At 35.9% G+C, this 15,329-nt stretch overlaps 2 protein-coding genes across 5 annotated transcripts in view; one reads left to right on the top strand and one right to left on the bottom strand.

Moving 5' to 3' along the window:
- OPA1 (OPA1 mitochondrial dynamin like GTPase) overlaps positions 1-15,329 on the bottom strand; it is a 59,558-nt gene that overhangs the window by 14,440 nt on the left and 29,789 nt on the right. For all 4 annotated transcript variants that reach the window (XM_075507168.1, XM_075507171.1, XM_075507169.1 and 1 more), the window contains 8 exons: positions 14,317-14,482; positions 13,630-13,782; positions 12,880-12,988; positions 12,165-12,244; positions 10,828-10,968; positions 9,339-9,455; positions 7,923-8,016; positions 6,502-6,612 (listed from right to left, as the gene is read on the bottom strand). In XM_075507168.1, the coding sequence (XP_075363283.1) occupies positions 6,502-6,612; positions 7,923-8,016; positions 9,339-9,455; positions 10,828-10,968; positions 12,165-12,244; positions 12,880-12,988; positions 13,630-13,782; positions 14,317-14,482 (971 nt within the window). The remainder of the gene's footprint in view (positions 1-6,501; positions 6,613-7,922; positions 8,017-9,338; positions 9,456-10,827; positions 10,969-12,164; positions 12,245-12,879; positions 12,989-13,629; positions 13,783-14,316; positions 14,483-15,329) is intronic.
- LSG1 (large 60S subunit nuclear export GTPase 1) overlaps positions 1-15,329 on the top strand; it is a 352,612-nt gene that overhangs the window by 308,088 nt on the left and 29,195 nt on the right. The window lies entirely within an intron of this gene.

Genomic DNA, 15,329 nt, shown 5'->3' with positions numbered 1-15,329 from the left:
TGCTTTGCATGTACTATCCTCGTACATGTTTATCCTGCGCACATAAAAGATGCCTTTCCAACATTCATAGTTTAGCTGTTTAAAAGGAATAAAGCAGAAGAAATAAGTGAAGAAAGAACATGTGTATTTCTTTGGGGTCTGCGAAATTTCATCTCTAGTGAAGTCAAAGGCAAAGCTCCTGCTGACTGCCTGAAGCTAGGATTCACCTTAAGTATTCAATGTACATGTGCACCACCTAGCATGTTTTAAATGCCACTGCAATATGAATATATGTAGCTTAGGTTTAGGATAAGACACTAGAAGATCCCATTTCCTTTCTGAAATGATTAAAGCATTCAGTTCATAACAGTTTTTGAGTAACAAAACTTAATAAAAAATACTTTCCATGCAGTTGCTAATGAGAAATGCGTAACCGAGAAAAAATGACCATTCCTTACAATCTTCATAAATTATATGTCATACAAACAAACAAAAAGCCAGAGAGTGGAAAACAAGAGGGACAAGCCTAGGCAGGCGCATCTTCCTCCCAGAGGAAAAAAGCTAACATCCAAGAAACCAGTGCCCACTGCCTAAGCCATGCTCATGCATCAAAAAGCAAGAAAAAGTAACCAGAGACGGGACACTTGGCACCAGCTCTGCTGCACGCTCGTCCTCCTCACTCTTCCTATAAAGGCCAGTCATTGCCATCTTATGTTGGGAAGTTGTATGGCAACTTAATTACCGTACAAAAGTTCACACTATTGAGGAAGTTTGCTTTGGCCCTTTATACAAAAAGAGCAAGTCCAGCAGAGTGGAGTTCTGGAAACAATTAGGTAGTTCTGGGAAGCCTTTCACTGGGAGCTCAACATTAAAAAAACCCTGCCATGTTAAAAAGTAGTCTACAGAAAGTTAAGGTTTATCCACATGCTATCAATTTTGCATAGAACTATAAAGTATTTCTGCTGAAATTATTACTCTCTCATTTGTGTTAAAAATAAGACAGCAGAAAAGATATTTACCTGAAAATCAAATTATTTCACCTATGTATTCATTTCTTTTCCAGAAAAAAAAAAAAGTATTACCCAATACTGAAAAACATAATTAAAAAGATATAGTTATAGGGAAGGTGTGACTTCAAAGAATTGTCTTTTATAAATAACCAACCCACTTTAGCATTGCCATCAAAAAGATCCTGAAACTCAGCAAACACCAGCAGTTTTACTGTTTTAACAAATTTTGCAGAAAAAGATTAAAATACTGAAAGTTTTTAAATTTTATATGTAAGTTCAGAGGCAGCCTGCATGAATGTTCAATGTCAGTCACTTTGGAAAAGTTAAACAAGAATACAGGAGAAAACAGTATGAACTAGTAAATACTATAAAAGAATACTGATAGAATTAAAAGATATATATACTGACTGATCCATCTTCTAAAGTATTGTAGAAACAAAGAGTAATTAATATTTAAAAAAAGGAGAAAGTGGAAAAAGCTTTGTGTACAGGTACACACACTTGTGCGTAACACAGCCATAGGCATTTGAAGGGACTGACTTGCCACCATTGGATACTAGATTCTTCCTCCGGCCACAAGCAGTGCCTTAAAACCTGCAATACAAACAGGGCAGTCCTGACAAGAGGCATTTTTATGAGTGGAAATTCTCCTTTTAAAAGATTAATGTTTACCATTATACTTTTAGCTCCCTCTACCCTATTTTACTTCTTAGAGAACCTAGCACATGGTACATTTAAGATACTGATTTAACTAAGCATATAGTAAAAAAACTAAGTTGTGTGGAATAAAAGTTTCAAATCAAAATATTTTGTCCTTCAGCAATGAGCACAATCAAGATGCACGTGCCAACTGGAAAGTAAATGTAATTCTTCCTGTTGCTGATGAGGCTATCCAAGATAGGGTGAAAGACCTGGGTACATTCTTCAACTGACAGACAACTTTGGTGAAGAACTTCTTGATATAAATAATCCACCAGAGTTGTGAGGGAGGTTGTACACAACTGCATTAAAATAGGTTCCTAGCTATTGCTGAATATGCTTTAAGTACCCAGATAGACATGCAAGAGAAAGACAGCAACTTCCTCTTGTTTCTGCGTCCTCAGCAAAACAATCAACATATCTCAACTGTCCCTACAGTTTAAAAACATGGCCTGGAAAATGACTAGGCTGACGGGCTCAGAACTGGCTGTTACTTCTCACAAAAGAACTTGGAGTTGTAGCAGATAGTCCAGTGCAGCCATCAGCTCATTGCTCAGCAGCAGGCAAAAAAGCAAATGGACTACAAGGAATTACTGTAAAAAGACCAGATGAAAAACCAGAAAGCATCATAATGCAACTGTATAAATCTATAATGCAGATACATTTCCAATATTCTGTGCAGTTCTACTCTTTCATCTCAAAAAGGGTTTAGTAGAACTAAAAACGGAGAAAAGAGTGTTTCATAGCTTCAATCAGCCTTGCCAATGTCCATGCAAGGAGCAACTACACAGACGAGAACTTTTCAAGCCAGGAAAAAGAAGAGCAAGTGCGGGTAGCATAAACATCTATGAAGTCATGAGTGGCACAAAAAATGAATAGAGAAAGATTACTGAATGCTTTTCACAGTGCAAGAATTAAGAAGAACCAAATGAAACTGGCAGGAGGCTCAAAAACAAACAAAAGGAAGTACTTTTTCACACAATGTGTAGTTAAACTCTGGAACTAATTGCCACAGGATGTTGCAGATGCCAAAGTTTACATGAGTTCAAAAAGCAATTACAGAAATTCACAGGAGAAAAAAAAAAAAAAAAAATCCATGAGTGGCTATTAATCACAAAGATATTACCTCAGGATCAGGAAATCTTGGAAGCACAGATTGTTAGATGCTGAGAGAGCATACCAGGCAAGTACTACTGTATGCTTAACCTGTTCTTATGCTGTTCCCTAAGTACCGAAACCTGCTCGTTCCCAGAGACAGGATACTGGGGTACACTGACCACGGGCCTCTTTCAATACAGGTATTCTTATGAGTTGATTGCATTTTAGGACATTTTTAAAGTCACTTTTTCCAATCCAGCTATTCATCACCTGCTCTGCCCCTTTTTGTATCTTACGATTCTTTCTTCCAGATGGTCTCTAGTCCTAGGGTTTCTTTATTTCCATAAACTTAGTAATTGTTCACTGGTGCAAGTATCATGATGATACTTATGATAAGGAATACATTTACATTACATTTAAAGCCTGGTTTTGAAGAAAAAGTAAACTTCAGTACATTATAAAATACATAATTTATTAGAAACCATTTTCAAAAGATCTGTTTACACTCTTTAAAATACCTAGAATAAAACCTGAGAAGTAAACATTGAGAAGCATCAAGACTCAGGGCCTAAAGGTCATCAAGGAACATTCATATATAGGCTTAAAATACCATTCAATGGTGTAGAACACAGACAACAAAACCTGCTCAAATAAGTTTTGAGTCTTATATGAGCTTTCATTACGAGACTGGGTCACCCATGTGAGAAACAGTTTGACATTAACCAGTATCCTGAACAAACAATAAAACACTTCCAGTGCTTCAGCATTAAAAGACAGAAGTGTCTCTTAATGTAACAGAAGTAACAGAAGTGAGACAGTGTTGCCATATCATCAGCATCAAGAGGAAGCGTCCCAACCTCAGGTATATAAATAATTTAGATTTGCAAGTACAGTTTCCAATCAGGAAGCAAATCCCAGCCTCATATTTACAAATTTAGACTGGAAATTAAAAGACCGTTTGTAACCATCAGAGGAACGATGTCCTGGAACATGTTTCTAGTATGAATAGTGAGCCCGAACAAGTTAACTGATTTAAAGATGGAGCTCAAGATATGTGAATGAGCTGGGTTATATAAACACAGCTGCCTGGAACAGAGGGAGACTGGACTTCATGATTCAGGAGATCCTTTCCATTCCATTCCTAATTAAAATACAAATACTTTATGAATGTGTGTTGTGGGAGTCAGGATTTTCTTTCCTTAAGTGGAGTCCTGATTATTACTAAATGCTGTAAGAAGGAAATTACTTGTATAGCCACCTGAGTTCAATGCTCTATGCTATCAAAGTCTGTCTCAGGAGTATAAAAAAAAAAACAACAAACAAACCCAACCAAAAAACCCCTGCACCACAGAAAAGCACTCTGTTCACTAAGGGAAAGGCAAAGAAATCCCTTTTTCCTGTCATTTGCCCATAAAAATTATAACCACTTAGCAATAAAAGCATGCAGAAAGTAGAGAGAACATTGCCGATTTGACTACAGAGCTAAGCAGTGGTAGTTTTAAAATCTTCCCATAGGTACAATAAAACAGAACATGTCATCATACATCGTTTTGTACTGAATAATGCTTATTTCCTTAGAAACATGTGTGTGGGATCTGTGACCTCCTGAATCTAAAGAAATACAGCGCAGTGATGGTGTTTTAGCTACACAGTAATTTATGAAATGCATAGTAAAAACTTGAAGCATATATACTAATACACAGATACCTAGGATTATAAACATGCAGGCAGGCTGCTCTTACAGGTCTAATCTCAGTTTACAAAATAACGACCCCAGCTGTTACTGCTTTGAAATGGGAGGTTATTCCAGATGCTGGTGAGAATCAAAATTGACAATGCAAAAATTCCAAGTCCATTTTGGTGCAAAAGAAAGATGGATTAACTTAAACATGGTGTATTTTCTAGTGCTCCTTTACTTTGTTTTGAAACACAGAATAGTTAAGGATAAATCAAAATCACCAAGTGTCACTCTATGCCAGTATTTGCTCAGGAAGAAAATTAACATCCAGCATCAAAGCAAGAAAGCAAGCAGCACTGCTCGCTAATAAAAGGAGGTAACTTCCTCATTAAATATCTGTGTCCCACTATGCAGGTTACCATTAGTTTTACCTCAACATATATATAGAGAGAGAGAGAGGAAAAAGCCTTATGTTGTAAAACACATTCCACCCACTCTAAAAGAATGGCTACATGAAGGTCAATACAGGGTTTCAAAAACACAGGATGTTTGGAGAGAATTATAAACCTATAATAAAAATTGTATAGTCACACCAGCTGTTTCAGAGACCGGTCAAAAAAACCAGACAATTTGCCCTAGATTCACTGAAACTCCCACTCACAATTCCAAAATATTATAGCAACACTTTCTAAAGGACAATAAATACCATAACTGACTGGGATTTTAATAACAGTACTTCCAATAATAAGATAACACTTCCAATGTAACCAAACCAGCACTATCAAAAACAAATCCTGAGATTTTGATTTAATTGTAAACAAAACATTTGTTTTATATGAAGTCTTGGATGTACAAAAATGGAAGACATAATTCATACTTAGGAACCTAACAGCAATTGAAGGCTTCTCTGTCCTACTGAACATTGCTAAATAAAATAAGAAACACTGACCACAGCATTCATTTATTCTGAATTAAATATCCATTCATATTTTAAGAGAAAATCAGTTGCTACATCAAACATAAAATAAAGGTATAAGAAGAAAGGTCACCTGTGATCTCAAGATGCAAATATTTATATATCTACATGAACTTTATTTATCACAAGCTTTTCGTCTTTTCCCTTTTGCACAGCATTGTTTTTTCCCCTACCAGTCCAGGTGTACAGCTGGGGTTTAAGTGGAAGTCTCACAGAATAACAGCAGAACAAGCCAAAAACCCAACAATATATGGGCAAGAGCAAGCCCCATCAGCTAAAAGTCACTCTAAACCTTATTGGATGTGCAGATAGACAACAGGAGTATCACCTCAGCCTGGACTGTCCCCTTAAAAACTTTCACTGTTTAAAATCTTACTATATTAACCATATAACCCCTTAACATGTTCTGAGTGACTCAAAGCATTAAACTACTGTAATCCTTCTGGAAGGTTAAATCTGCTAGATTTTCTTCCTTGTCAAATCTCTTAATATAATGGTCATCTCAGCTTAATAAGCACGACATATCAGATCTTCATGTCTGACAGGTTTTGTTTCTGTGTACATGGCCTAAAGCAAGCTGGCCGTAAGTCACGGGCATTTCCAGCTAATCCATATTAAAAGTCAGTATTATCTGTGGGAAGCCTGTGTACTTCACCCAATAATTAAAAAAAGATGGGATGAAAACCTCCTTACACAGTGCAGACTGAATCACCCAGAGACAGGTCTGTGAGGTGTGGATTAACCACGTTGTACTAGAAAAACAAGAACTTCCCTTTACAATATTACTCTGTTCTACGTACATTTTTCAATATACTGATGCAATATACTTGTATCAGTGAATTTACATCTAGTATAAATTATGTTGTGTTTTATCACGCTATACTACCCATGTCCACCTTTGAATCAGTAAGATCTGACCGTATTTAAGAAAAATTCCATTTGTGATATTAATTAAATGCCAGCATATGAACAAACCATTTCGCATTAAGTGTTCTCAAGGTCAGTGGTCAGAATTTGCTTCATTTCAGCTAGTTCCAAAACTCTATAGAGTAGGTACTTACTGAGATCCTCTGCGAGCTGGACCCTCTTGCCAGTTAGGAGCTTCACCTTTTTTTCATTGTCCTCAGCAAAATCTTCAAGCACTTCCTTTACATTCTTTTCCAAGCGTCTTACTGTAAAAAACCAAAACAACAAACCAACCAAAAAAAGTGAGTGGTAACACTTTTGCACCTGTAATGACCTAAGGACAAAATTTTGGAAAGTTCTGTGGGAGACATAGTACATGTTACCAGACTAACTAATCTGGTTGGAGAAAAGGCAGACTTCTGAACACATAAGCCTCTTATTTGGGCCATTAAGACAGGAAATTCTTTGAGAAAGATGTTTCAATTTCAAAGGATATTTTCTCCTGAATTAAATTATTATTGGATGACTTTTTTAGGAGATAAAAATATTTGTAGACTGCTTTGCTGTCTATTAAATTCAGCAGTTTCTTCTTCGAGACTGAGGGTCCGACAAATCTTTTATTGTAAGCATCCTTGCTGCCTCCTTCTTAACAGTTACACTTTCGCTCTCAACAGAACCCTATCAGATAATCAAGACCAAGTCAATTAAAAGTGAAAGATGGAAAAAGAAGTTAATGATGACAGCAGAGTGTGGTATTGAAGGATTGATGACACACAGAGGGGTGTTGCTGTATATACCAGGCTAAGAGGAATCAAAAGCTCTTTAAAGCAGTATTATGTCCATCTTAACACTCCTATCCTTGCCTTTCATATATAGAGGGAATACCTCCTAATGAACTTCCTAATTTTCAGCCCAGCAGTTGTCAATGAGGTAGGCAGTTTGAAAAGACAGGACCTAGCTTTCTACATTTAGGGGCAATTTCTTCTCCATGGAGGGTAACTTGCATCACATGACAAGGTTCAAAAGTTTTACTTGCACCTTCTTCAAGAAGCAGGTTGAAAACTATTTTACAGATCAAAGATCGTTATTAGTAGTTGTACTAAGGCACCACCAGATTGCTACATAAGTGATGCTTTATACGGAAGCTGCTGTTGTATAAGCTTGTCTAGATACTACATGGCATATTTTGCATGGCTTAAAAAATCAATTAGAATTGGGTTTTTTATATCAACATTTTAAAATTAAAATCTACAGCCAGATTGACCTGAGAAAAAAAGAATATAGTCACTATTTATTGAAATTCTGCTTGGAAAGAGATATTGACAATTGGCATCATGTAAGCTGAAAATATTTTAAACTGGAGAGTTTCTTAATTATTTGACACTCTATTTACAGTAAATCATTTAATGTAAATAGAATGTCAAATTCTATTTACTCTACAACTTTTAATTACCTAATCAGGACACAAAAATCAGCTAGCCATGCTAAGCATGAAAGGAACACATAGCTAGAGGAACACTAGAAAATTTCTAAACAATTTTTTGTTTCAAACACCTCAACTCACTATGAGCCTTACCTTCAGTGTTAGTAAGCTGCTGCCTCAGTGTATTTGCTGTAATTGCCAGCATTCGCTGTATTCGCCAGAAGAGGACAATATCATTACATTCGAGCTGAAATGAGGGAAGTTGTAGCGTCAGACCTCTGATGTCCAGTGAACATCCTACACTTACAAGAATCTCTTGACACTTTTAGCGGCAACTGTAAACTCATGTATATATATCCTGATCTTGCACAAAAATCCCTCAGAATAACTCCTGTAAGTAACAAGGAAACATACCAAAAATACTTCAAGAACCGTGTCAGCCCTATTTAATACACTGCATCCGTTTTACACCTACTGTTTTCAACAGAAAGAGCCGTATCAAGTGGTATCGCAGAAAAACAATTTGCACACACTATATGCAGAGTGGTGAGTATAACCTAATGCTCACTGAAACACCACTTGTTCATAGCAAACACATTCAAAGACAACAGCTGAACTCCATATTGTGACTCCCTCTCTGATAAATGCTTCTGAAGACAGTGTTGGGTGAAGGTCTATATTTGTTAACAACAGAACAGACAGTTTCTACACCTGCAAGGATGGAGGAGGGACCACTAACTTCACATTAGGACACCTTAAAAAGACAGTAACAGGAATAGGAGCTTAAGCGTCACGGAGAAGCAGCTCTCCACTCTAGGATCTCATTTCTCTTATCTCTCACAGGCAAAGGTACTTCTGCAGTAGCAAAGATTTCTGGCTCCGTGGGGATCATTGTTTCTCATTAAAAAGAAAAAGAAAACTCCACAGAAAGTGAGGAGCTCTACCTCTCCAGTAATTTCTTTTTGATTTAAAATATAATAGTAAGAAAACTGTGTATTCTTTTCTTCCTGTGACTTTGTGCATACTGTCATTTATTGCACAAGGTTGGGTTTACAAAACTGGAAAGTCATTTAAAAGATCTGTTTGTAAGCTCCATAGCTGGTTGTGGTTTTTTTTTTTTTTTCTGTTGATCACATGTGGTTCCAAGCACAAACTCGAAACACTTATTTATCATACTTATCCCACAAAAATCCCTTACTTAATGTTTTCTGAATTTTTCATATCAGTGAGGGAAATAAATATCAATGGGAAAGTGGGAGAAATGGACAGCAACAAGATATCAATAGCTGTACAATACTGCTTTTATCAGTGTATTTTCAATACACATTGGTAAGTAACAGATGTTTAGGTTATGGCTGATACCTAGTGGTCATTTTATATAATTACCACCAGGATGGAATTTTATCAATTACAAGCCTCCTGTAAAACATACCTAAGATCACCAGCTATCTCAAGATAAAGGATATAGAAGAAAGGTTAGGCTAGTTTGAAGTATTTGTAGAATTTTTTTTTCAACAGAGATGGAAACATTAAGGGAAAACACCAGTGTATATCTGTTCTTCAATTTACCTCTGAGTCCACAAAATGCCTCTGATAATAATAGAAGCCTCTTCGACATAGATTGCAGTGGTTCAAAGCAGTCTTCAGGAAATATCTTCTATAAATTTGATGCCATGTGTCTTTAATCTAGGAAAACAGTACTTAAGTTTGACTAAATAAATACATACACTATCGTGCATAGTTTAATGATCGCATTTAATTTTAAAATATAACTCCAAATTCCACTATTGCCGTCACGTAATATATGTTTAAATATTTCTCAGCAATTTGTCTGCAACTGGGACATGATTAATGTGTTAGTTACATTTGGCAAACATTACAGATGATTGTCAATTTAAAAATCTACTCTTCCATGCCTGTAACATAACTGAATGCTTAAAAGTACTGTCTGCAGCCAAAATACATTTAAATTATATACTACAAAACAGGACAAATTGTTCTGCTCTTGGCATGATGCAATCTGCACATTGACATTGAGAATATATTTTTGAGTGTTACCCATTAATTTATCAATTAAACCAGATTAAAGCATAGAGAAATATTTAATGGGTCTTATGTAAACAAGAAAAGTTACAAATGTTTGATTAGGTTTATTTATGTTCTAGTTCTTCAAAATTAAATACGTATATAGATATGGCTCTTCAAAAAACCCATAAAATAAAATTAAGTCAGTCAGTTGCTTAGCTAGAAAGGAAACTCAATTTGCACTCAGTCTCCTCATGTAGAGGATGTGGATCTCTACTCTGACCTTTACAAAAAGGTATGGTAAGTGGTGTATAGCAAAGGGGCAGCAGGTATTTAAATAACTCTTCTACCTTGAATAAGTACATGTATTAATCTTGAAAAGGTAGCCAAAGCTACTGCAGACAATAAATCACTGTTAAAGGAAATCTACATCTATTACTTATTAATGTTTGAATTCTCATTTATTTAAAATCTTACATTTAATTAGATAAAAGGTCTAATTATAGTTAAGAGCCTCACACTGCAATAAGATAAATAATTTTCCAGAACATTTTAAACGTACAATACATTCCCTCAGGGCACTCTAAACAAACCCTGCCTTTCTCCAAGTATTTTTACAAAACTTCTCTCTCTTCAATGTACCTATGAACTTCAAACTGCACATACAACCACACCAAAAGCCTAGGAATGCACAATATGTTTTTATCATATCTTGTTCACAAAGGCCTTGATTCCACTGTATAACATCTGAACGATAATTTTAAACAAGCCTTGTCATAACGCAGGCGAGAAAATCTGCTCAGCAGATTCAGATTTCAGTCTAAACTGACAGATTCCAAAGCGTTGTACTGCATTTGTCTGACAGCCAACAGAAGTGTGTGAATTGCGTGCAAGCAGTTGTTTAGTAACTCATTTGGAAACATCTGGATTACAAATTCAGTATTTAGATGGAGTCTTTTGTATGCTATCTAGAAAGAACATTCAAATGTTCACAGGGGGCTTCCATATGTTTTGTTACAATTCTGCATCTTACCAGACATGGGTCCACTGTTATTCCTCTTGCTTCAAGATTCTTTCTGACAGTTGTGACTTCATCATTTGCCAGATAAGCTGCATGTTCTTCATTGCATTTGATTAATTTCTCAAGTTCATTTTTTGTTTCATTACGAATATTCTAGGATAAGAATGATCAGTTAGAATTAATTATTATAGACTCAGAGATCATCAGCACCTCCTCAATAAACAGTCTACCTGCTTAATAAGCTAGAACAGAGAATACGTTTGACACTATTAACTATTACATTTAAATGACTCAAAAGGGTATTTGTGCAAAGACATCTCAAATATAATGTTTTAAAATGGATAATTCACTGTCAATTTTTCATATTTTTTTCTTTTCATTATGCACAGAAATGCAGAAGACGAAGAGAAGGGGGTGAGGGTGGGGTGGGAATCACAGGTGTTAGCCTCCTTTCCCCTCCATGAACAACTGCTAGTGGGGTTCACATTCACATATCACCTGTGACACTGACGAGAATTGTAATTTTTGCTTAACAGCTAGCAAGAACTCTCCATGGATTCATACCTTTAAGTTTCTGTTCATTAAATTTAAGTAAGATAGGTTGAAGTCACTGCCTTTCTCCCATACCTGGTTGCACACAGTTGACTGTAAAACACCTTCACCCTGAAACAATTACTTTCTACTGTATTCTTTTAAACTCTATCTACTTCTTTAAAGTATGACTCAGTTTGAGAAATATTAGAAAAAGTAACATAAAAAGCCCATCATCTCTGGGCATTGAACGGAAGGTGCTATTTAAATTCAAAAGAAATTTCCAAAAGCTACGAGCAAATGAGAAGAGAGGTTATGACGAAAACAGTCAATCAGAAGATACCACTGTGACCAGAATGGTAGTGATAATGCTATCGCATACTAATTAAATCCAAATGGAGCATGATAGGAAACTGCACGCGACTTCTGCTTAAAAGGCATGCTTGGAAAGTATAGAAGAGAATAGCCCAGTTTCCACCCTGTTTTCATCAATTTCTTTCTACTGGAAGAACTTTAATATTCAGGTCAATGGCATAATAGTAAAGATATAATTCAGCTGAAGAGTGGAAAACAGTTTACAAACCACTATGTATCTGCAATATGAAAAAAGTATATGGAATTGTCTGTGGTTTACTATTCATTGTTTTAAATATTACAAGTAATTGTATTTTTCGTATTTAAAAGTAATTTTTTTTTTGCAATCATTTAAATAGTATGAAGAACGTTGGTATTTTTGAAAATTTACTGAGTAATAATCAAAGTTTTCTAAAGGTAGTGAACTACAAATTCTTTTTTTTTTTTTCCTTCCTTCCTCTTACCTGTTCTTTGGTGCGGCCTATCCAGTATAACCACCTTTTTTTCCAGTCTGGACCCACCATATCTTCAATAACAGATTCAGCTAAAAAAGGAAACATGATGTTAAGTGTCACTCAAAATATACGTAACCAGCCAAATTTATAGTTCTAGAATTAGGTACAAGATCAAGAATAGACATTTTATGTCTAAGAACGTAAGATATACCATACTGAGTCAAGTCAGATGTCTTTTACTTAAAGCAACAGTTGATATCTTTTACTACAATTTAAAAGTGACTGTGAACCGGTAGATCAAGGAAGTATATAAAAAAACCCCATAGCATCCCTCCACTGAGACAGTCCTCTAGGTTCCATGTCAGGTGTTTAAAAATCTTACCTTGTTGCAACTTGCATCAAAATTAATTATGATTGATAACCATAAATGGACCAACTACTTTCCCTGAATCTATCCTATTCTTCTACCTGTGTGTCTGTACCATTTTTTGACTCTACAGATCTCTGTTACTCACCTTTCAGTTGCCTCATTGCAAGGGCAAGAGCACTAGCTTTTGAGGCTGTATTTTGCTAAACATTTCTATCAGTATCAGTACCATCTTAAACTGTCACCACTGTCTCAATTGTGCTGATAGAAAAGCTTGCACTGCAGTGAAGTGAACTAGATCCGGAAATTGGCCCAGATTAAAAAGCACACAAGAGTGGAATACATCCCACAACTCACTGTCTTTGAGACGACTTTGGAGTGTCTCTTCCATAAAATGAATAGCTGCATCCCACTGCTGTTTATCAGATATTGACCGATCTTCTAAGGCATTGTGCTGGATCACTCGCTGCAATACAAAACATTGTTTTAGCATACAATAAATCATTTATTCAGGGTTTAGTAAAAAAGAGATTTCTGACATTCTCTTCATTTTTTGACGTCTATAAAACCAGCATTTATTGGGCACACGGGATTTATTCAAGAGGCACATTTTCAAAGCGCTGCCAAAAATATTTTCTTGTGCCTTTAATTTGACTCTCTTCTATAGCCTAGCATAAATAATGTAAAAAATACAGCAAACAAGATGAAATCCTTCTGGATTACAGAATCTATAAAGATGGTAATGAAATGCTGTTATTTTATGTGGCTATACTTAACAGAACAAATGAGCTGATGCTAAACAATTCTTAAATGGCTGTCCTTGGGCAGCCAGTGGCTAATGGAGGACTTTTTCCTGAACCAACCAAAATAATTTTATTAGATCTTATTTAGGGCAATAATTAGCAAAAGGTTATAAAATAAATAATAAAAATAATAAAATGAATTGAGAAACATTGAATTAAAACTTTATATAGAAAAGGAGAGATGGACACATCTCCCTATCATTTTATGATTACACTAAAAGAATGCAAAAATACTGAATATGCAACTTCAGTAAAAAGATTTCAACAGCACTTAGTCAATGCAAAAAAACCCACTACATTGTACCAGGCTATCCTCTGCTCTCTCATTCCATTTATGTCGTTTAATACTTTCTTCTTTGACAGCTTGTTTCAGTTTATCAAAGATATCATCATGCTCTTTTCCTTTTTGTTCTGTCATGAAACGGGAAAATTCTTCTTGCAAAGTCTCCCATGCCACCTAGAAAGTCAGCGAACAACATCTATTGAAATGGACCATTATAGCATGCACCAGCTGGTAAAGGAACATTTGTGACAATTCTTCCAAGTATGAAAATTTGCATACTTTCTGAAAACAATGTACAAGCATAACAGTAAGTAATTGACTTTTCCTTTGCTGCGTTATCCATTACTAATAAAGTCAACACTAAACTTTGTTTCGCTATGTTGTAGCAAGTAGAATTCTGTTAAACTTGCATAAATCTATTAAATATGAATATACCTATCTTGAAGGGTTTGTTTTAATGTTTTAAAAGGAAGGTTTTTTTGGTCTTTAATAGGGAAAATTCACCAGAAGAGCAAAATACAATGTTCCTGCTGTACATGCTTCTCAACATCAAGATCTGGCTAGCCTCTTCTGACATGTAAGCTGGTTAGAAGAACTGTAGTCAGCCCTTCAAACCACTGCCTTACTTCTCTGGAGCTATGCTTTCATTTCAACAGGCTTTGCCTTTTTTTTTTTTTTTTAAAGTTTTTAAAATAACTAAATTCTCACCTCTACTGCTTTATTAGGCAGTTGCTTGTCAGTCCACTGCTTCAGTTTGATGTCCACAGTGGTGTTAAACGTCCCTGAGTTCATAGTCTGTGCTGCTGGAAGGTAGATATTCTCAATCACATGAGTTGATACCCTCTCCCATAAAGTTTTCTGAAGAATCTCCTCCCTAAAATAGAAAGTTGTAACACATATGATGGCTTCCAATACAAAAGTGTCTAACAAGTATGCATTCAATTTGTTAGAAATACAGAGAAAACAAGACTACAGAACACAGGAAATACTCCTTAAAATCAGGACGCAAGTTCAACCAAAATCTGCTTGGAACTAAGGACACAAATACACAATGTTTTCAGCAGCAAAGACAGCTTCAGAAGTTGGCCTCTACGATTCTTATGGCTGCCACTGCACTTCACAACAGTTCCTTGCAGCCTTTAATTATACCAATATAACCATGCAGAGTTGTGTGTGCGTATGCATGGCAGGTGGGGGAACAACAAGGGGGCAGACTGTAAAGCATTAAAATGATTTGACTAAAACGTCCACACTCCCAAAAAAGCATGTGGGTTTTGTTTCTGTAGTATTCCGATTTGTTTGTTGGAACATGCTGTAGTTTTCCATCTGGGATTTCCACTGATTGTTCCCAGATTTGATAAACAACGAAGCAAGATGAGAAGTCCAACCTTTTACCAAAATGTGTATTGACATTCATTTATAAACGTGCCTCACATCACTATAAAACTAAGCACCACTTTCCTATTTATGATGCGTTTCAAGAAGTAACAATGGAAACAATCTAACTTTAACCTAAATGACAATACACTTACTCAGGAAACTTTGCAGCTGCAGTGAGACAACTCAGCTGAGCCAGTGTAACACACAGCTGGGACCAGAGGCAGTCATGCTCCTTCTGCTCCTGCCACAGTCTCTAGTACAGGTTGTGGGTTTCTTGCAGGTTAATTTTATGCTAGCTCAGCATACTAAATCAGCTTACCAACAGGTCGTATGAATGCCAG

Source organism: Mycteria americana, chromosome 7 (genome assembly GCF_035582795.1).
Source record: "Mycteria americana isolate JAX WOST 10 ecotype Jacksonville Zoo and Gardens chromosome 7, USCA_MyAme_1.0, whole genome shotgun sequence".
Lineage (NCBI taxonomy): Eukaryota > Metazoa > Chordata > Aves > Ciconiiformes > Ciconiidae > Mycteria > Mycteria americana.
This window is presented reverse-complemented; position numbering and strand designations above follow the sequence as displayed.